The sequence below is a fragment of the Stegostoma tigrinum genome, chromosome 13, assembly GCF_030684315.1.
Source record: "Stegostoma tigrinum isolate sSteTig4 chromosome 13, sSteTig4.hap1, whole genome shotgun sequence".
Classification (NCBI taxonomy): Eukaryota; Metazoa; Chordata; class Chondrichthyes; order Orectolobiformes; family Stegostomatidae; genus Stegostoma; species Stegostoma tigrinum.
In genome coordinates this window covers 8030985-8053715 of record NC_081366.1, presented here as the reverse complement: position 1 = coordinate 8053715, position 22731 = coordinate 8030985, and the positions used below count along the sequence as shown (strand labels likewise).

At 41.8% G+C, this 22731-nt stretch overlaps 1 protein-coding gene across 2 annotated transcripts in view; it reads left to right on the top strand.

Annotated features, from left to right (window-relative positions):
- The window catches only part of zmat2 (zinc finger, matrin-type 2), a 36022-nt gene extending 15810 nt beyond the window's left edge, over window positions 1-20212 (top strand). For both annotated transcript variants that reach the window (XM_048543892.2, XM_048543891.2), the window contains exons 2-6: window positions 11474-11567; window positions 11671-11794; window positions 13460-13533; window positions 17322-17467; window positions 18083-20212. In XM_048543892.2, coding sequence (XP_048399849.1) covers window positions 11474-11567; window positions 11671-11794; window positions 13460-13533; window positions 17322-17467; window positions 18083-18226 — 582 coding nt within the window. In that variant the 3' untranslated portion in view covers window positions 18227-20212. The remainder of the gene's footprint in view (window positions 1-11473; window positions 11568-11670; window positions 11795-13459; window positions 13534-17321; window positions 17468-18082) is intronic.
- Window positions 20213-22731: the final 2519 nt, after the last annotated feature.

The following is a 22731-nucleotide window of genomic DNA, read 5'->3' as shown; positions in this document are numbered from 1 at the left end:
CTTTTGAACCCCTGCAGTCCTCCTGCTGTGTTTTGACCCACAAAGCTATTAGGGAGGGAATTCCAGGTTTCTGACCCAGCGACGGTGAGGGAAAGGCAAGATATTTCCAAGTAAGGATGGTGAATGACTTGGAGAGGAACTTGGAGGTGATGGGGTTCCCATATGTCTGATGCCCTTCTCCTTGTAGGTGGAAGTGGTTGTGGGTTTGGAAGGTGCTGTCTGAGGATCTTTGGTGAATTTCTCTAGTGAACCTTGCAGATAGTGCACACTGCTGCAACTGAGCATCCGTGGTGGAGGGAGTGGATGCTTGGAGATGTAGTGCCAACAAGCGGGCTGCTTTGTCCTGGATGATGTCAAGCTTCTTGAGTGTTGTTGGGGCTGCACTCATCCAGGCAAATGGGGAGTATTCCATCCCAGTCCAGACTTGTGCCTTGTAGATGGTGGACAGGCTTTGAGGAGTCAGGAGGTGAGTTACTCACTGCAGTATTCCCAGCTTCTGGCCTGCTGTTGTATCCACTCTGTTAATGTGATGAGTCCAGCTGAGTTTCTGGTCAATGGTAACCCCCAGCATGTTGATAGCGGGGGCTCAGTGATGGTAGCATCATTGACTATCTAGGGGCGGTGGTTAGATTGTCTCTTATTGGTCATAGCCATTGCCTGGCATTTGTGTGGCGCGAATGTCACTTGCCACTTGTCAGCACAAGACTGGATATTGTCCAGATTTTGTTACATGTGAACATGAATTGCTTCAGTACCTGAGGAGACGTGAATGGTGCTGAACATTGCGCAGTCATCGGCAAACATCCCCGATTCTGACCATATGATGGAGAGAAGGTCATCGATGAAACAGCTGAAGATGGCTGGGCCTAGGAGACTAACCTGAGGAACTCCTGCAGAGATGTCCTGGAGCTGGAATGATTGACCTCCTACAACCACGACCATCTTCCTATGTGCCAGGTGTGACACCAACCATCAGAGCTCTTGACCCAATACCAAATGATTCCACTTTTAGCGAGTTTTGAGAAGATTTGTAGCTCAGGTTGAGGTTCTGGATGTGAGTTTGCTCGCTGAGCTGGAAGGTTAGTTTTCAGACGTTTCGTCACCATTCCAGGTAACATCTTCAGTGAGCGTCTACAGGAAAACAACACATACAGACCAAATACTGAACTACAGGAGCAACCATCCCAACACCCACAAATGAAGCTGCATTAGAACATTATTCCAACGAGCCACCACACACTGCAGCACAGAGGAACTACGACGAGCAGAAGAAAATCACCTATACAGCGTATTCAAAAAGAATGGGTACCCTATGAACACAGTCTGCCGATTTCTCAGCAACAAACCCAAACAAACAGACAAAACGGGCCCAGAAACCATAGCCACTCTCCCCTACATCAAAGACATTTCCGAAATGACTGCCAGACTACACGGACCTCTTGGCATCAGGGTAGCCCACAAACCCACCAACACACTAAAACAGCAGCTAATGAACTTAAAAGGCCCTACACAGACAACAAGCAAAACGAACGTCCTCTACAAGATACCTTCCAAGAACTGTGACAAACACAACATTGGACAAACTGGCAGAAAGCTAGCTACCAGGATACATGAACATCAACTAGCCACAAAACGACATGACCCACTATCACTCGTATCCTTACATACAGATGAGGAAGGACACCACTTTGATTGGGTCAACACATCCATCCTAGGACAAGCCAAACAGAGACACTCACGAGAATTCCTAGAAGCATGGCATTCCAGCCGGAACTCCATCAACAAACACATTGATTTGGAGTCAATCTGCCATCCCCTGAGAAAAAGAACAGGAAATGACATCACCAACCCAAGGAAACCTAACCAGATAAATAGAAAGCGGGACATAACACCAGCGCTTCGTCGGAGGCTCACTGATGTTACCTAGAATGGTGATTCCACTTTTGCCAGGGCTCCTTGATGCCACACTGGTATCAGTGATGCTGGGACCACTGGATGAGGCCAAGATGGATCATTCACTCGGGACTTCTGGCTGACGATTGCTGTGAATTCTTCAACCTTATCTTTTGCACCGATGTGCTGGGCTGTTCCATCATTGAGGATGGGGATATTTGTGGAGCCTCCTCCGGTGAGTTGTTTAATTGTCCACCACCATTCGCCACTGGATGGGGCACGACTGTAGAGTTTAGCTCTGATCCTTTCCTTGTGGGATCGCTTAGCTCTGCCTATCACTTGCTGCTTTTGCTGTTTGGCATGCAAGTAATCCTGTTTGGTTTCACCAGGTTGATACTTCATCTTCAGGTACACCTGGTGCTGCTCCTGCACTCTCCATCAAACCAGTGTTGATCCCCTACTTGATGGTAGTGGTTGAGTGGGGGATGTGCTGGGCCATGACGTTACAGATTGTGCTGGAGTACAATTCTGCTGCTGTTGATGGCCCACAGCGCCTCATGGATGCCCCGTGTTGGGTTGCTAGATCTGTCCCGGTTAGCACGGTGATAGTGCCTCACAACCCGATAGAGGTTGTTCTGAATGTGAAGGCGGGACTTCGCCTGCACAAGGACTGTGCGACGGTCACTCTTACCGATACTGTCATGGACAGATGCACCTGCGGCTGGCAGATTAGTAAGGATGAGGTTAAGTATATTCTTCCCTCTTGTTGGTTCCCTCACCACCTGCTGCAGACCCAGTCTAGCAACTGTGTCCTCTAGAACCTGATCATCTTGATAAGTAGTACTGCTGCCGAGCCGCTCTTGTTGGTGAACATTGAAATCCCCCACCCAGAGTACATTTTGTGCCCTTGCCATCCTCGGTGCTTCCTCCCAGTGTTGTTCAACATTGTGGAGTATTGATTCATCAGCTGAGGGAGGACAGCATGTGGTAATCAGCAGGAGGTTTCCTTGCCCATGTTTAACCTGAAGCCATGAGACTCCATGGGGTCTGGAATCAATGTTGAGGACTTTGAGAGCAACACCCTCCCACCTGTATGTCACTGTGCCACCCCCTCTGCTGGATCTGTCCTGCTGGCGAGACAAGACATGTTTAGGGATGGTGATGGTGGAGTCTGGGACATTGTAAGGTATGATTCTGAGAGTATGACTATGTCAGGCTGTTGCTTGACCAGTCTGAGACAGCTCTCCCAATTTTGGCACTAACCCCCAGGTGTTAGAGAGCAGGGCTTTGCATGGTCGACAGGGCTGTTTCTGCCGCTGTCTTTTCCAGTACCTAAGTCGATACCAGGTGATCCGTCCAGTTCTATTTCTTTGAATCTTTGTGGGGATTGATAACATCTGTGTGGCTAGCGAGGCCAGTTGAGAGTCGACCACATTGCTGGTCATATCCAAAAGCAAACCCTGATCTGACTTCAAAAAGAATTCTTCAAACGTTTATGGAAGAAAAGGCATTTTTAATCACCTTTTAACCTATTCTCTGTTCAACGAGATTGCAGTTGATCTGTGATCTAACATGACATGCTTACCATTGTCACGTTGTGGTTAAGACCTGTGATTAAGACATTTTTCAACCTCATTTTAAAACCTATTCAAGATGCTGATTGTGGAAAAGAATTCCAGAAGTGCACCAAATATAAGAAAAATATTGTAGCTGCTGGATATAAAAGAAACAGAAAATGCTGATGAAACTGAGCAGATCTGACAGCACCTGTGGGTGAACTGTTCTGAAGAAGACTTGTATTGGACTCCTCAGAAACGTTCTGGGAAGAGCCACTCGACCCAAAATGTTAATTCTGATTTACCTCTGCAGTCACTGTTGTGCCTGCCGAGCTTTTCCAGCAATTTCTGTTCATGTTTCTAAATTTAGGAAATTTCCCTTGTAATTTCACATCGAAAGACTGTTTAACCAGGCATTGTGTCAAGATTTTGCTTTTCTTCAGTCTGCTTCTTGATCAAAGGTTTTAAAGCTGAAGCTTCAACATTCACAAACATCTGTCTCTGGGCAAAAAACAAATCCACACATTGCAAGTTTGCATCATTTGTGATCAATTAGAAATTGTAGAATTTTAGTAAACCAGTAATTTGATCTGCTTTAGAGATCCTGATAAGAAAATCGCGGGAGTTTTTCATGAAGGCTTGGAGAGAATGTGAAATACAATATGAGAATGCACCTTTTCAGCTTGTTTGGTATCCCGTCCACAGACTTTAATTCATTCTCTCCACCAATGGTGTGTACCACTTAGAATTTGCATTGTAACAACACAAAGACTCCTCTGATTGCGCCTTCCAAACACACGACATCTACGTCACAACACCATCACCAAGTTATCTTTCAAGTTACACATCATTTTGACTTACTATATTGCCATTTCTTCACGATCATCAAGTCAAAACGTGGAACTCGCTCCCTAACAGCATTGTGTGTCCACTTACACTTGGACTGCAGCAGTTCAAGAAGGAAGTTCTGCTGTACTTTCATGGAGGCACTTAGAGATGGGCAACAGTGCTGGGCTCGATTTTTTTTTAACATTTACGTTCCATTTAAATGTTAAATGGCTGATCAAAAGAGATAGAGAGCAGTGTGCTGTGATGGGGAATAAATGAGGCAACAATTTGTTGGTGATAGTCAGGAAACAAATGAAAGATAGCATAAATAAATACCATGTCTTCAAAAAAAGGCAAATTGCCTTTTTTTTAAGGAAACTACAATTTTATGAAGAAAGATTGAACAGTTTTGGGCTCTTCTGTAGAAAGGTTTAAAAACTGGCCTGATAGAGTTCTTTAAATTGTAAAGGGATTTAGAAGAGTGGAGGAGATTTTTCTAGGCTTCATGAATAAACAATAGCCGCTGATAAATTCACGTGAATTCTGGGGAAACTTTACGCAGGACAGGTAGAATGCATAGTTGTCACTGAGTGGATGTAGCAAATAATCTGGAAGTATTTAAGGCAAATTTAGATAATTGCATGGGACACAAGAAAGAGGTTCTGCTGACATACATAATCACAGTTGTGTAGGAGGCTTGTTAGAAATGATATACACATTTTAGTTCGGTGACCTCATCCTTTATCGATGCTTCCCCCTTTCATCTCCCAAACAAAGATTATGGTTTGCTCCATTCATACTGATTCTAGTTACAGGTCATCAATATGCATCCACGTTCCACAACTCGTGAGCCACTTTCCTTGACTAGCCCTTAATGCATTTAGGCCTGTTTATTGTCACAAAGCATATTTGAGTTAGCAAGATACTAAGAAGGGAATGGAGTTTCTAATTGGCAGCATCATAAAATTCAAACGTTAACGATAAGCGACCTCTTTCAGAGGTAGATTGGTCATGGCATCTTCACAGATACATTTTGAACAGCCTTTCCACTTCAAACATTTTAAATTTGAGTTAGAATTAAAAATAGAATCTGGTATGAAATGAGCTTCCTCATCACTTTTAATCTCTAACAATAAAGTAGTGGAATAGTTGGAAAGGTGATAGTGCAATTTAAGGTAGTGTGAGATTATACTTTATTAATGGAAACATGAATAGAAATCTTTTGAATTTTGGGTCTTCCCCGATATCTTCTTGGTTACAGTGGTTCTTTAAGTGATCTTATGTCTTGCTTCATGCCTAATTATAAATGGTGTAACCCAGGGATGCAACAAAGCCTATGTGTATTGGTGCAGTTTTATTAGGGGATCCAAGAAAGAGACTTGGAAGTGTTGCTGCACAAATATTTGAAAGTAGGAAGACTGACAGGTTAGCAAAGCCATTCATAAGGGATGTGAAATCCTGGCTTTTATAAAGAAAGGTATATATTGCGAAGGCAATAATGTTATGCTAAGTCTTTCCAAAAACCTTAGAGTGGTAGCAGCTGGGTTATTGAACATCTCTGGTCACTTACTGTATGGAAACATACAAAGGCTTTGGAGAGGTTATTAAAAAAATTGAGCAGAATGTGTCCCAGAATTGCAGTTATATGAATAGGCAGGGGAGGCTGGATCTCTTCATAGAGAAGAGAGTGGCTGCCGCAGAAATAAGGTCAGAAATTTAACGTAACTGTTGAGACCAAATTGCTACCCCTCTTTCAAGAGCATATTGTCATGACTCTGTGATAGTGTGCTGGAAATCGAGCCTCACTATTCCCAGAGTTGACACGACTGTGAAGATTTAATATAAATGACAGTTTGCCCCAACTGATTGCTACACAGTACAAAAGCAAACAATGCCAGCTCCTCTCAGAAACCAAAAAAACTATTTATTGTAACACTGTTAATTTTAACGAGCAGTTAAAGAACAGGGTTTGTAATTTACATGCCTTAAACTTTACCCTTTTTAAAATTGTACATGTAGACTCAGACGCACACACGGGAAGACAAAACAAGTAATGAGCGGAGGGAAGGAATATTGTCGGAGGAACTAAGTTCTATGTTGTTATGGACGAGACCAGACCCCCTCAAAGTATTTTAAGAAGCTAGCCTAAACACTAACATTTTCTTATTTTAAAGATAGATATGAAACACTTGTTCCAGATGTGAAGCAACTGCTCAAACCACTCAATATTAAACAAAACACAATTTATTTAAAGATAATAAAATGTGAGGCTGGATGAACACAGCAGGCCAAGCAGCATCTCAGGAGCACAAAAGCTGACGTTTCGGGCCTAGACCCTTCATCAGAGAGGGGGATGGGGAGAGGGAACTGGAATAAACACAGTTTTTAAAATACAAACAAAGGAAAGAGGAATTTAGAATAACTTACAAGTGGAAAACTTAATCAAATAATAGATACGGTACCTATGCCCAATTAACTGTTCCAATATAGTAACAGCCAATAAACATACCCCTTGGCAATAAAGTAAATTCAGAAACAGATTCTTACAACATCCAGAGAGATTTCAGAGGAAGCCGCAGTTAGAAATCATTTACTGAAGTTTGCAACCCTTTTAGGACCCCAACAGCTTCTCCCTGCTACAGCTTTAAAAAAAACTAGAAAGCCTGATTTGGGAGCACTGGGCACTCCACTTCCATTTGTTAAACTGTTTTTAAAAAACCTAAAGGCCTCTTAAACTATTGATTTATGTTGCACTGGTAGACACTTTACAACCACTCTTCAAAAATACCCAAGACAAAACGATCTTTTTAAAGTGACAGCATCGTCACGATAACATCAGTCTGAAATCACAAAACCAACAAATTGATTCCACAGTTCTTGATTTCTTTGATGTTATCTGCACAGCGATGATGAGTTTTTAGTTCACTGGAGGGTTAGATTTTAAGATTGACTTCTCTCTGTGCTCTGAGATTGAAGGAAGTCTCCTTGCTTCTCTCTGGGTGTGGGTTAAACTGCAGCCTGACTGATCAGAGGCTTATTCCTGTGCTGAACTCTCCTGAACCCATAACAAATAGTGCCACTTTGAACTCAACATTCCCAAAAAGTACCATTGTTCCACATGCATCAGTTAGCATCACTTGCTTTTTCAAAGCTGCAAACAACTTGTGCCTTCTGCCCTTTTTAATTTGATGTTGGTTTTTCTCATTTAGCAGCATGCGAAGAATAAAGTTAACATCTCATGGGGTTACAGAACAGTAGGTATGAAATATAAGAGATAACACAACAGGCCAGGCAGCATCAGAGGAGCAGGAACGTTGATGGTCCCAACCCAAAATGTCAACTTTCCTGCTCCTCTGATGCTGCCTGGCCTGTTGTGTTATCTCTTATATTTAATACCTACTGTTCTGTAATCCCTTGAGATGTTAACTTAATCCCTTGCATACTGCTTTTAACTTCCTGTCCGGCGTTAGATAAAAATCATCTTGCAGTGTCAGTCAGAAATCCTGAATGTGATGAAACAAATGTAAAATGAGTAGAAAAATAGTGAAAGATTGGGTTAAAATATATAATTCTGTCTGGGAGCAGCAGGATAATGCCATGAAGAAAAGACCAGCAGCTCTTTGCTTTTTATAACAGTAGCATTGATCACAAGTAAAAAATAAGTCATTGTAGATTTCTTGATCCTCCCCATAGGGCCCCAGATGAAATCTCATTGTGTGCAATTCATTTCTTATTGTTGCAGTGTTACAGCCACTGTGATTGTACACATTCCTTGTTAAAACTAAACAGGACAGTTCAATTTCTTAATTTTATTCAATGATGCTAGCAGATTGTTTGAAAATTGGGAGTGTTGCAGTGGAACTTGTTCCAGTGCTGTTTCTGTTATCTCATTCTCAATTGTATAGCACAGATGGAATCCATTAAACCTATCATGCCCGTGTTAGCCCTTTGAAAGTTAGCTGAAAGCTAATGTAATTCTGGCCTTTATTATTGCCAGGGCTAGACTTCAGGCTAAAATGCATCTTTTAGTAATACCAAGTCCTGATTAGAGCATATCAGGAGTACTGTAAGCAGTTCAGCGTGCCACAACTAAGGAAGGATGTGTTGATTTTGGAGGGACTGTTTACCAGAATGGTACTTGGACATTAAACTACAAAGAATGTTCCCTGAATTAGGATTGCATTTGTTGGTGTTTTGAAGGTTAGGGATTCATTTGATTGAAATTTAAGATTTTACAAGGGATATATACAGTAGGTGAAGAATAACCATTTCTGCTGAAAAGTCCAGCACAAAGTGGGCAGAATCTAAAGGTTAGAGCTGGACAGTTCAGGAGTGGAATTAGGAAATGCTTCTAAACACACAAGATGATAGAAGAAAGACTACGAAATTTCTGGAAGTGATAACCACTGCAAGGTCAGTTATTATATTTAAATCTGAGATTGATAGATTTTTGTTATTCAGGGTTAAGGGGGAATGCTGAGTGTGTGGAGTTGGGTCACAGACCAGCCATGATCTCACTGAGTAACAAAACAGGCATGAGATGCTAATTGACCTCATCCTGTTCCTATCTTGGTATAGTCGTTCAAATCTTTCACATTCCCGTTTTATTCAGTCCCCTCTTGACTGTTACTATTAAACATGCTTTCACCACTCTTTTAGGCAGTGCATTCCAGGCCATGACTCACTGCAATTCCTGATTATTTTACCAATTAACTTAAGTTTGTATCCTCTGGTTATTGACCCATGTGCCAGTATAGTCAATATCCACTTATTTGCTTTATTGTTGAACATGTCTATTATATCGCCAAATAACCATCTCTGTCTAAGAAGTGTTATCCTGGCCTCTCCAGCTTTCACAGAACAGCCTCTCATCCCTGTAAATTATTTTAAATATATTGCTACTGTGTTTTGTCTCCCTTACCACTTGTTTAAAAGCAGCTAGCAATGGGACACCTCCTTGCCGTCTTTCTGCTTTCCCGTATGCATTTGGAGGCGTCAAGGCCATTTCTAATAACTCAGCTGTGTGAAATAAATTAGTTCAGCATCTGTTTACAATCTCAATCAGATTTCTGGGGCGTGTCACCAGTAAGGTCCAATGTATTGGAAACAGGATTAAAATCTCAGTATTGAACAGGAGGAGAATTCTTTGTCAGAATAATTCTCTTTTGGAACAAATCCAATACTGAATTGGATCAAGGCTAGGCCCTTCATCAGAGATGAAGGGTCTAGGCCGAATACGTCAGCTTTTGTGCTCCTGAGATGCTGCTTGGCCTGCTGTGTTCATCCAGCTTCACACTTTATTATCTTGGATTCTCCAGCATCTGCAGTTTCCATTATCTCTGAATTGGATCAAGTCTTTACTCTGTCCCTATGTCTGCTGTATCATTCTCACCTTAGAGTCAGAAGGCTCTGGATTAAGTCTGTCTTCCAGGGATTTGAATAATCCATGCTTATACTGCCCAGTGTAGTACAGGGAGATTGCTACTTTTGTCAGGCTTGTTAAACCCCTCTGATAGGTAGAACAGATTCAATGGCACCATTTTCAGAAGAAAGGGGAACTCTCTTCAGTCCTCTTTGACCAGTCCTTAACTCTCATCCGGCATCACAAAAATAAATTATCTGGTCATCGTCATCTTGCTATCTATAGGATCCTGTGAGCAAAATGGCTTATATGTTTCTGACTTTGCAACAGTGATTTGAATTCAAGTGCTCTTAATTGGTTGTAAGGTGCTTTAAGAAATTCTGAGGCTATGAAAGGCACCAATAAATCTTTTTCTTTCCCTTACACTCAAGCTGGCACCTACTTTCAAGGCATAAGTAATTTCCAGGGAGTGGAACACATTTGACCTGTTTTAATAAAAACAGTTTTTAGAGTAGAATTGTAGTTTGGAATTTGGATGTTGTGGTTAGTTGGCTCTCTGAGCTGGTTCGTTGTTTTTCCGCAGATGTTTCATTACCCTGCTGGGTAGCATCATCAATGCAGTTATGTTTTCCTCACCTGTTTTTTAAACTCTGGAGTCAGTTGGGTTGGATTACCTCACTTCCGGTTTTCCTTCACGGAGTGCATATAGGGTCGAGCTCTATATTTGTTGATGGCTTTCTTCGTGGACTACCAAGCTTCTAGGAATTCCTGTGCTTGTCTCTGCTTTACCTGTCCCAGGATCTTGGTGCTGTCCCAGTTGAAGTTGTGGTTCTCCTTATCCATGTGGATAGAGATGAGTGAATATTGGTCACGTCTTTTTGTAACCAATTGATGTTCATGTACCCTTGTTGTTAATATCCTTCCTGTTTGTTCGATGTAGTGTTTGTCACAGTCTCTGCAGGGAATCTTGTGTATGACATAGTCCTGTCCGTAGTGGGTCTTTGGTTCGGGTGAGCAGTTGTTGTAGGGTTGATGTGGGTTTATGTGCTACTCTGATGCCCGGTGGTTGTGGGAGTCTTGTGGTCAGTTCTGTACTGCTCACTGGGCATCAGAGTAGTGTGCAAACCCGCATCAACCCTACGACAACTCACCCGAACCACAGACCCACTACGGATAGGACCGATGTCATAAACAAGATTCCCTGCAGAGGCTGTGACAAACACTACATCGAACAAACAGGAAGGAAATTAACAACAAGGGTACATGAACATCAATTGGTTACAAAAAGACGTGACCAATACTCTCTCATCTCTATCCACATGGATAAGGAGAGCCACCAATTCAACTGGGACAGGCAAAGCAGAATCAAGCACAGGAATTCCTAGAAGCCTGGTACTCCATGAAGAAAGCCATCAACAAACACAGAGAGTTCAACCCCATATACACTCCACTGCGAAGGAAAACTGGAAGTGAGGTAATCCAGCGCAACGGACACCAGAGTTTAAAAACCAGGCGGGAAAATACGGTGCTTCATCAAAGGCTGCAGTGATGATGTTACCCAGCTGGGTAATGAAACGTCTGCGGAAAAACAAAGAACCAGCTCGGTGGGTGAGCCAGCCAACCAACCACAATAAAAACAAAATGCTGGCTATGCTGGAAATTTTTAAAAAAGTGTTGGAGAAACTCTGCAGGCCTGTCAGTACCTGTGGAGAGAGGGAAACAAAGTTAACGTTCTCAGTCTGATTTGACTCTTCTCTGGAACTGTTTTGGCCAGCAAGTGCTTTTTGTTTTTAATCCAGTTTCTAATTTTGTCTTGGCACTGTCCTCCATCCAGTCAAAAAACATGGACTTCCGCAAGAAGTGGGACAAAGATGAATATGAGAAATTGGCACAGAAACGGTTGCAAGAAGAAAGAGAGAAGCGAGATGGTGAGTTGATGTTCAGAGTGACCAATCTGATCCATTGCAGGAGGTATTTTGAAGTAACCTGTAGCTAGCTCCACATCCTAATGCTTTCTGTTTTTGGTTTCAGCAAAGCCTCCAGTACCAATCAAGCGTGAACTTTTACGTCACAGAGATTATAAAGTGGATTTGGAATCCAAATTAGGGAAAACCATAGTCATCACAAAGACGACACCCCAGTCTGAAATGGGAGGGTGAGTGCTTTGTTTCTTTTCTCTTTCCTCCTCTGAAGATACTGTCTGTGGCAATGCAGACTGCTCCATCCCATCAGCCTTTTCCTGTAGGCAGAAAGGGTTGGTGCTGGGGATATTGTTTTGACACAAGCAACCTGCCTTGCTCATTTCGCTGCCTCAAATCTGCAATCAAAATGTCGCTAGTCTGTGATTGAGAGCCCAAGCTAATGCTAAGGGACATGGATTCAGATCCCACCATGACAGCCAGTGGAAGTTAGATTCAGTTACATCTGGAGTGGAAAGTTGGTTTCAGTAATGCACATAATGAAACTGTAATTGATTGTCATAAAACCTCATCTGGTTCATTATGTCCTTTTAGGGAAGGCAATCTACCACTCTTTTCGAATCTGGCCTCTGTGTGAATTCCAGACCCACAGCAATCTTGGAAGAATGGGCTCACATTAGACAGTCCACTCAAGCACTACTGAGGATGAGCAACAAATGCTGGCATTGCTAGTTATGCTCATGCTCCATGAGAGAATTTTATAAAATACACGTGTTATTAAGGCTAGTGCTTTACTGGCTGCTTGTGTTCCCTGTTGGTCTTTATGAGAATATAGTTTGTAGAATCGGAGGCAGGGTAAGAGAGTTTTTGTATTGCATGTGAGCTAAGATCTAACTTTGGCTTGGTGACTGTCACTGTCTATTCTGATTTTGAACAATGTGAGTTTAAGTGCCCAAAGCAGAGTCGTTCTAATTTTGAGCACCGTAAACTTTTACTGAAACAGTAAATATTATTCTTGTTAAATGGGTCAACATTTTCTCGCTTGTAAGTTGTATTAAAGAATAGGCTGAACATAAATCTTGCACACCCATGCTGTGAAAGTATAATCTTAAAGCCAGAGAGCAGTTTAAAAACATATCTTCGGTCTCACAACCCTCAGATATTTGTGCTTCCTAATTCTGGCCTTTGGGAGCATCCCCAATTTAAATCATTCCACTTGCTGAGCCCCAAACTCTTTTTACCCCTGTTCCTCTCTTTCCTTACATTCCTCCCTTAAAGAACTCCGTAAAATCTACCTGTGTTTTAGTGATTTGATGCCATGTCTCCTTGTGCTCTTCAGTTTTATGGTAAGTTCTGTAATCTCCTGGTGAAACAACCTTGATGTTTTGTTCTGCCAAAGGTGCTATATGAATATTTTTGTTCACACAAAGGTAGACAGAACATGATCCCACATTAAAGCGCAGGAGGCAGTGCAAATAAACCATTTTAAATGAGATCAGTAGATTTTTACTGACCAGGTGTTTAAAGGGATTTGATGCCAATGTGAGAGGGTGGAGTTAGAATTACAGGTCTGCCATGATTTCACTGAGTGATGGAACAAGTTAAAGGGACTGTTTGACTTCTTTCTGTTACTGTGGACCATGAAATGATGTAGCTGTAAACTGCTAGGCTAAAGTAGAAAGAGGATTTTTCACTCTGAAGGGAGTCGCAGGTTACCTGGGGTAAGTGGAATATGGGGTTGAGGTCACAATTGGATCACCCAAGAACTTTATTCAATGGTGTAGGTTCAAGGGATTAAATGGCCTACTCTCCTAATTTGTTTGTATGTATGATTGTATGTAAAGTGATCCTTTTTCACTGCTTCCTGTTTTCTAAACTTTGAGTATGGTTTCTCTTGACAGATATTACTGCAATGTTTGTGACTGTGTAGTGAAGGATTCCATCAACTTCTTGGATCACATCAATGGCAAAAAACGTAAGTGAACAGTTGAGGAATGGGTTGTGGATGCCAGCAGTATTGCTGTAGGTAATTCTATTTGTTCAGGATGTGTTTAGTATCAAATGATTGGTGCACGATTGTACTGAATGTTACTTGTAATGCAAACTGTACCTAGGTACTGTGAAAGGTTTTGTTTTGTATGCAATCCAGGCAGATAATGCCTTTCAAAGTGCATTAGGGTAATAGAATAGAGCGTGGAATCCAATGTTACAGCTGCAGCGAAGGCATTCAAAGAACAAGATCAGCATTTAAATTTAAAATTTGAGAAGGTCCATTGGGAAGCCTGATAACAACAGGGAAGAAGCTGCTGTTGAAATTGGTAATTTTCAAATTGAATGAATATTTGAAAAGAGCAATTTTTCAAGGTAATGGGGTAAAGATGAATTGGATAGTTTTTTTCACACAGCTAGCATAAGCAGAATGTCCTTTGTCTGTGTTATATGATTCTATCAAGTTGTTACCACCTCTGCCGCTAGCAATGATGTACCTGGACTTGACAGTACTTCATCCTGTAGCTATAAAACTCAAGTAACATGTGGAAGGACAGTGTGGTTCAGTATCTTTCTGGTGACAACACCACATCATGACATTTCAACATCTATCAAAATTTGAGCTGTGGCTGTCAGTGACAGTGTGGATTATAGATCACAGTGATTGGAAAAGTGCTGATAGAAGAAATTGGTGCGTCACAACAATGGAAAATGATCATGGTGATAAGTGTCAGAAGGCGATGGAGATGTCACCTTGATAGGAGCCTCTAGGTTACCACTGTAGTAATATTGTCCCTATGTCACCACCTCCCTGAATCCTTAAAGCCTGTCCATCATCTACAAGGCACAAGTCAAGACTGTGATGAAATACTCCCCACTTTCAGCTCCAACAACTCTCGACCGTTTCCATCTAGAAGGGCAAGGACAGCAAATACATGGAAACACCAGTGCATGCAGCTTCCTCCCCGAGTCCTGACTTGGAACTTTATCACCCTTCCATCTGTCTCTGGGTCAGGAAGTTGGAACCCTCTTACTAACAACACTGGTGTACCCGCATACCTTGTACTGCAGCAGTTCAAGAAGGCAGCGTACCATTATCTTCTCTGTGGAAATTTGAGTTGGGCAATAAATGTTTGCCTAAAAAGTATCACCCATTTCCTCCACAATTTCCACTGTTGCCACATTGCATTTACACCAAGGCCAGTTTTAGCATGATATCCTGTGCAATGAGCTATCGTTAAAGGCACAGGGAACATTGTTGAATTTGCTTGTTTGTGTAGACTTGTTATTACACTGATGTGCACTGGCCTACTCTGTGAAGGTGAGGTGTATATTAACTCCAGGACTGCTGTATTGTTCTGTTATCTGAGAGATTTGGAGAGCCAATAAATCCATCTGATTTGACCCATAATAAATATGAAATCCCCAAACTGAATCAGATGATCCAATACTTGCTTGTTATATGTTGTTTGTCTGATTTTTTTATTGAATAAATCAAAAGATTGGTTGATGGCTTGACAATCCTGAGAGATAAATGGGCTCACACCCATGTTAAGTTGTTTCATGCTGACAGCGTTGTTATAAATACATTATTTATCCCATAAAATTGGCTGCAGTTCACAGTAGGATTTGGATCCAGTTCAGTGATGATCAGAATCAGAATTAAAACTTCAACAGTGTTCAAAAAACACATTCCAATGGAGCCAAAATACAGTCTGGGGCTGAACATCACATTGTAGTCAGGTTCATTGAGTTTATTAGTATCTCCAGTGAGATAGGAGGTGAGTACAGAATGGATCCAAAGCTCGTCTGTATGTAATGATACTTTATAATAGTGTGAGCACCTGGGGCTCTTTCCTGTAAGCTGAGCATTAGTATAGTGTGTTCCAATTCATGAATGAAATTTTGGATGGCATGTAAATTAGATTGTACTGTCATTTAGTTGACAAATGTTGGCTGTCTTTGGCAAGGATTTTAAAAAATGTTTCCAACTCTTTCCACCTGTGGCCCTCCCTTCCTTGCCATCTTAGCATAAATTTCATGGGCACTGTCCTAGGAATATACAAACTGATAGGCAGTTGGCCATTTAGCCTCTCAAACTTGCTGTGCCTTTTAGTAGGATTCTGATTCGAAGCCTCCTCTCCATAACCTTTTTTCATCTAGTCAGAGTGTCCTTCTCATGAAGCATTTGTTTCCAGTTATCAGGCATTTTAATAAACTAATAAAAGATCATTTTAAAAAAGGTTCTTGAAGCAGTAGTGATACTCAAATCTCTGATATTGTCTTCATGCAAATTCAGTTTGCTTTCATTTAAATAAACTGTCTGCTCATCCCTTTCTCCTTTAAATTCACAGCAGCTGAACCGACTTTGCACAAACAGCATCAGAAACTAGACATTTGGGGCCATCTGCATTAGGGAAAGATGCAGCAGTCAATGAGGCCATGCAGCCCATCCTGCCTCTGCCAGCTGTTTGAAAGAGCTGTCCAATTAGAATCACTCCTCTTACATTTAACTATAACCCAAATCTTTCTCCTTTTGAAATATCTATCCCATTTGTAATATAGTCAAAACAGTCAGTTGGTGAAACTGAAGATGAGGAAATCCTTTTGATGTTTAAGGGATATATCAAGATATATCAGATGATGATTGGGTCATTCAGCCCAATCAGTTCCATGATTCACTTAGATGATTGCAGATCATCATCCTAACTTTGATAAACCACTGTGATTCACTTACCCCAGAGATGTCCATACCTGATGGTGATCTTTCAATCTCAGTTAGAAATTTCAATTGACCTCCAGCTTCAGCAGTTTTTAAGAAGAGAGTTCCAGATTTTCACTTCCCTTCGAATGAGGATTGCTTCCTCCTCTGAGGTTATGGCTGGGGGAGTCAATGGCCTAGTGGTATTATCGCTGGACTGTTAACCCAGAGGCCCAGATAATGTTCTGGGGACCCAAGCTGGGGACCTGCCATGACAGATGGTGGAATTTGAATTTGATAACTACCTGGAATTAAGAGTCTAATGATGACTGTGAATCCATTGTCAACTGTTTGGGGAAACACCCATCTGGTTCACTAATTCCTTTAGGGAAGGAAACTGCCGTTCTTACCAGGTCTGGCCTACATGTGACTCCAGATCCACAGCAATGTGGTTGACTCATGACTGCCCTCTGGGCAATTAGGGATGGGCAATATATGCTGCCTCGCCAGCGATGCCCTCATCCCATGAATGAATAGAAAACAATTATATCCTCTTGTTCTGATGTCGCATCAGAAGTATGTGATCTTTCTTTGTTTACTTTCTGGGCCGAATTCCCACTTTACATTCTTAAGTAAGATCAGCCCACAAATAACTATTCAGTCAGAAGTGCAAGCCAGGTTTGATGCAACATGTCTTCTGAATTTACCATTTCAACATAGTGTCATTCTGATGAGTCTGCTATACACGCCACTGCAGTCCAGACATCTTTCACGACGTGCAGTGTCAGACTGAATGCAGCAGTGAGTGGGGCACAATAATAAAGTGTGTAGCTGGATGAACACAGCAGGCCAAGCAGCATCTCAGGAGCTCCTAAGGTGCTGCTTGGCCTGCTGTGTTCATCCAGCTCCACACTTTGTTATCTTGGATTCTCCAGCATCTGCAGTTCCCATTATCTCGGGGCACAATAATATGTCACTTTGTTTCTTTCTTAAAATGTGTCTCCTTCACTTGCCTGTTGGTCAGTGAACTGTACTGACAGACCTGATTTGATGATACTGTTATTACTCCATAGACCAACGGAATTTGGGAATGTCAATGAAGGTGGAACGCTCAACTTTAGACCAAGTAAAGAAGCGTTTTGAGATCAATAAAAAGAAAATTGAGGAAAAGCAAAAGGAATATGATTTTGAGGAGCGCATGAAAGAACTCCGAGAGGAGGTGAGAATTGATTGAGGTGTTGGTGGAGATGAGGGAATCTCTGTTATCTTAGGTACTTAAATGTATGACTATTTTTGTTTATACGTAGCCATACGAGCAGCGAAAACTATCCCTCAGCCAACATCACTTTTTTTAAAAAAAGTTGTCGTAATGTCGCTGCTGCTTGGGAAATTTTGCTGTGTGTAAGTTGTTGTATTTCCTATGTTTCAACAATGACTGCAGTTCAAAACAAGTACTTATTTGGGTGCAGAATCCTCTGAGATGACGTGACATTGTGCCAGGTGTTATACAAATGTACATTTGTTGTTCTTGTTCAGAGTTGCATGCGGCCTAATCAGACTGAAATAGTTAAGCAGTTTTCCTCTTGTGTTGGCCTGATTTCATCGCTGGAATGTTTGTAGCTGTGTCTTCAGCTCTGGAATTCCTTCCCTAATTCACTTTGTCTCTCCACCTCTCTTGCACCTTAGAATCTGCATTTTTGATCAACTCCTCTGCCCTAATGTTTCCTGTTCTAACTCTGTGCCAAATGTTTCCCTGATTATGCTTCTTTGGAATGCTTTGGGGGTGTTTTGCAATGTTAAGGGCAGTATTTTAATGAAAGTTGTGTTGTTGTAGGAAGAGAAAGCGAAGGCATACCGGAAAGAGAAACTGAAGGAGAAAAAGCGGAAAGCAGAGGAGGAGTTGACATTTGAGGATGACGATGAAATGGCAGCAGTGATGGGATTTTCTGGCTTTGGTTCGTCAAAGAAGAACAGCTGACCGATCCCACCAGACTGATACAAGACATCCCTTTATTGACTCTCATCTCTTTCCCGCATCCCCTTGTGGTCCTTTTTTAATTCTACCTTCCTCCCTCCCTCCCCTACCCCGATTGAGTGGAAGTGTGAACAGCGTGAATGAAGATGCATTTATTAATAAAGGATTCTTCGGTTAAAAGTTATAACTACCCCTTTCTCCAACACCTTTTTACAGAAAAGTTTCAGCTGTATTTAAGCTTCAGGTTGCATGGCTTTTGGCTTCAACTATTCCATGTTTACGGAATGGAAAAGGAGAAGCCATGAAATGTCTCCCATTTCCTGATCTTATTCACCCATGCAGTGAGATCTTGCTTGATCGGTATCTTGGTTAACCAACAAGAAATGAATGCACTGAGTTTGATGTGTGCTGATGTGGTTGATCATCCAGCACAACGTTTATGGAGGTACAGGTGGGCTCAACGCCATTTAGGACAAGGAGGTGGAAATCAGGCAGAGTTCCCACTGATCATTTTTTAGTGATCTTGTAGAAAGTATGAGTGAGTGCACAGCCATTTCTCATGAGCCTAAGCTCAATGAGAAATGGCCACTTGATGGAGGGCTTCTGACCTGCGCAGCAAGCAAACCAGAAATTCAAATGATTCTTCATTTGTTTTTGTTAAATTTGGCCCATTTCAAACCAAGTGAGATCCTTTATTATGCATCTTACAATTGACCAACTGATGATCTGAATTTAGGCCCTCATTTAATTCATTTAATTGTGAATGTATTTGTCTGTTTCTATGAGTGAGAGATTCAAACATTGAGCTACAAGAATGAAGGTCTGAAGTTCTTTTTAACTGGAAGACATTTTCTAAGCCTCTCAAATTCATTGCCAACTGCTGTTTTCTATGAAATTTGCAATCTTTGTAAAATTTGAATATTGAGATATTATCATCCGTAGCAGGTCTAACTGCTAATATTGTCAAGCTCCCCTTTGTGGTTTGATGTATGCGGCCCTGACTCTCAAACAGCAGAATGCCTGCCCATTAAGTTCGCCAATCTCAGTCAATTGATTTCCACAACCCTGGATTGAATGTAGATGAAATAAATCAAAAAGTGTATTTCCTGATTCTCATTGTGAAGTTGCTGCTGTTGGACTGGGCTGGACAAGGTCAGAAGTCAGGAGGACACCAGGTTATAGTCCAACAAGTTTATTTAAAATCACAAGCTTTTGGAGCGCAATCCCTTTGTCAAATCTGGAGCAGCCCTCTGAAAGCTTGTGATTTCAAATAAACCTGTTGGACTATTAGGTGGTGTCCTGTGACTTCTGAGCTGATTCTCATTAGCAACATGCATTGAACATGTCTGAAGTGGAATTGATGATGCTTTCTTCCTGATAAACCTCCATTTTTGTTTCTGTTTAAATGTACAGTATGTTTCCAATTCCCATTTAAAAGTTATGAATGAATCTGTTTCTGATCTGTTTCGGCAGTGAATTCCAGATCATCCTAACCTGGGTGTGTACAGATAATAATGCTACTACTAATTCTGCTGTGATTCTTCTGTTGATTGTTTTAGACTTATTTGACCTATCACCCAGTTTAGGAATGTTTTTGAGAATGACCTTTGAATGAAATGTTGATTGGGGCAGTGGTCCTGTGTAGTGGGGCAGAGGTAACATTTATTATGATGTTCCTGGATTATGGAGGAAACCTGAAGCCTTCTGTTTTGGAGAGTAATGAATTGCCCTGAAATTAATCATCCTGCCAGTCTAATTTATGCACCAACTTAATCAGAAAGCAAAGCGGTGAATGATTTGTATCTGAATAGTTGTTTAAATGCAGTGAGAATTTCCTGTTTTGGATTTCCTTTTTGTTGTGTGCTGTGCTCTGAAGTTTCTACTTGTGCTTTACTTTTTCTCTTTAAGTTGACACTTTCAAATACAAGAGGTTATTTTTATTTCACATTGTGTGTGTGAGCTCCATTAAAAGAAATGGGTGTCTCTGAACTGTTTTAGTTAAACATTATCAAAATTTTCAATTGGTTTTAAAATATCACCCTTAAAGAACAAGCAACTTAATTCCCAATATCCCCCCTCAGTATCTATTTAAGCAGCTTTCTGAACTTGTTCTGTCTGCCTCCTTCAATGATTGGCACATAGAGTCATAGAGATACATAGCATGGAAACAGACCCTTCGATCCAACTCGTCCAAGCCGACCAGATTTCCTAAATAAATCTAGTTCCATTTCCCAGCATTTGACCCATGTCATTTTAAAGACTTTCTATTCATGTACCCATCCAGATGCCTTCTAAATGTTGTAATTGGACCAGCCTCCACCACTTCCTCTGGCAGCTCATTCCACACATGCTCTGTGAGAAAAAGTTGCCCCTTAGTCCTTCTAAATCTTTCCCTTCACCTTAAACCCCTAGGCCCTGTAGTTTTGGGGTCCCCCACCCCAGCGAAAAGACCTTGTCCATTCACCCTTTCCATGCCCCTCATGATTTTATGAACCTTTATAAGGTCACCCCTCAGCCTCTGACACTTTAGGGAAAACAGCCAAGACTATTCAGCCTCTTCCCTGGAGCTCAAACCCTCCAGCCCTGGCAGCATCCTTGTAAATCACTTCTGAACCCTTTCGAGTTTCACAACCTCCTTCCTGTAGCAAGGAAGCAGGAATTGCATGAATTTTCCAATAGTGGCCTAACCAATGTCCTGTACAGCTGCAACATGACCTCCCAACTCCTACACTTACGGCACTGACCAATAAAGGCGAGCATACGAAACACTTTCTTCACTATCCTGTCTACTTATGACTGCACTTTCAAGGAAATGTGAACCTGCACTCCAAGATCTCTTTGTTCAGCAGCACTTCCTGAACCATACCATTAAGTGTATTAGTCTTACCCTGATTTGTCTTTCTGAAATGGGACATTTCACATTTATCTAAATTAACCTGCCATGTCGTGGCCCATTGCCCCATCTGATCAGAATCCCATTGTACTCTGAGATAACCTTCTTTGCAATCCACCACATCGCCAATTTCGGTGTCATCTGCAAACTTAATAACAGTATTTCCTATGTTAACATCCAAATCATTTATATAAATGACAAAAAACAGTGGACCCAGCACCAATCCTTGTGGCACACCACTGGCCCAGTCTGAAAAGTAACCCTCCACCAGCACAAGATAACAAAGTGTGAAGCTGGATGAACACAGCAGGCCAAGCAGCATCTCAGGAGCACAAAAGCTGACGTTTCGGGCCTAGACCCTTCATCAGATGATGGGTCTAGGCCTGAAACATCAGCTTTTGTGCTCCTGAGATGCTGCTTGGCCTGCTGTGTTCATCCAGCCTCACACTTGGTTATCTTGGATTCTCCAGCATCTGCAGTCCCCATGATCTCCCTCCACCAGCACCCTTTGACTTCTACCTTCACACCAGTTCTGCATCCAAATAGCTAATTTTCACTCTATTCCCTGTGATCTAAGCTTGCTAATCGGTCTACCATGAAGATCCTTATTGATTGCCTTACTGAAGCCCATGTAGATGATATCCATTGCTCTGCCTTCATCAATCCTCTTGTTTCAAACAAGTTTATGAGACACAATTTCCCACACACAAAGCCATGTTGATTATCCCTAATCAGTCCTTGCCATTCCATATACATGTAAATGCTGCCCCTCAGGATTTCAACCAACAATTTGCCCACCACCAATGTCATAGTTTTCTGCCTTTCCTTGCTACATTTCTTACATAGTGGCACCACGTTAGTCAAACTCCAGTCTTCTGGCACCTCACCTGTGACTATCAATGAAACAAATATCTCAGCAAAGGGCCCAGCAATCACTTCCCTAGTTTCCCACAGAGTTCTAGGGTACACCTGATCGGGCCCTGGGGATTTATCCAACTTTATGCATTTTAAGACATCCAGCATCACCATCCTTATAAGAACGTCTTTCAATATGTCGCTGATAACAAAGTGTGGAGCTGGATGAACACAGCAGGCCAAGCAGCATCTCAGGACTACAAAAGCTGACGTTTTGGGCCTAGATGAAGGGTCTAGGCCCGAAACATCAGCTTTCATGCTCCTAAGATGCTGCTTGGCCTGTTGTGTTCATCCAGCTCCACACTTTGTTATCTCGGATTCTCCAGCATCGGAAGTTCCTATTATCTCTCTCAATATGTCACTATTTATTTCCCCATGTTCTTTAGCTTCCGTATCCTTTTCCATAGTAAACACTGATGCAACGTACTCATTTAGCATCTTCCCCAACTCCTGCAGGTCCACATAGGTGACCTTGCTGTTCTTTAAGGAGCCCTCTTCTCTCCCTAGTTACACTTTTCAATATAATCATAGAATCCCTGCAGTGTGGATACAGGCCTTCAGCCCAACAAGTCCACACCAGCCCTCAGAGCATCCTACTCAGCCCCATCCCCCTATAACCAACTAACTCACATATCCCTGAACCCTATGGGCAATTTAGCGTAGCCAAAAGACCTAGCCTGCACACCTTTGGACTGTGGGA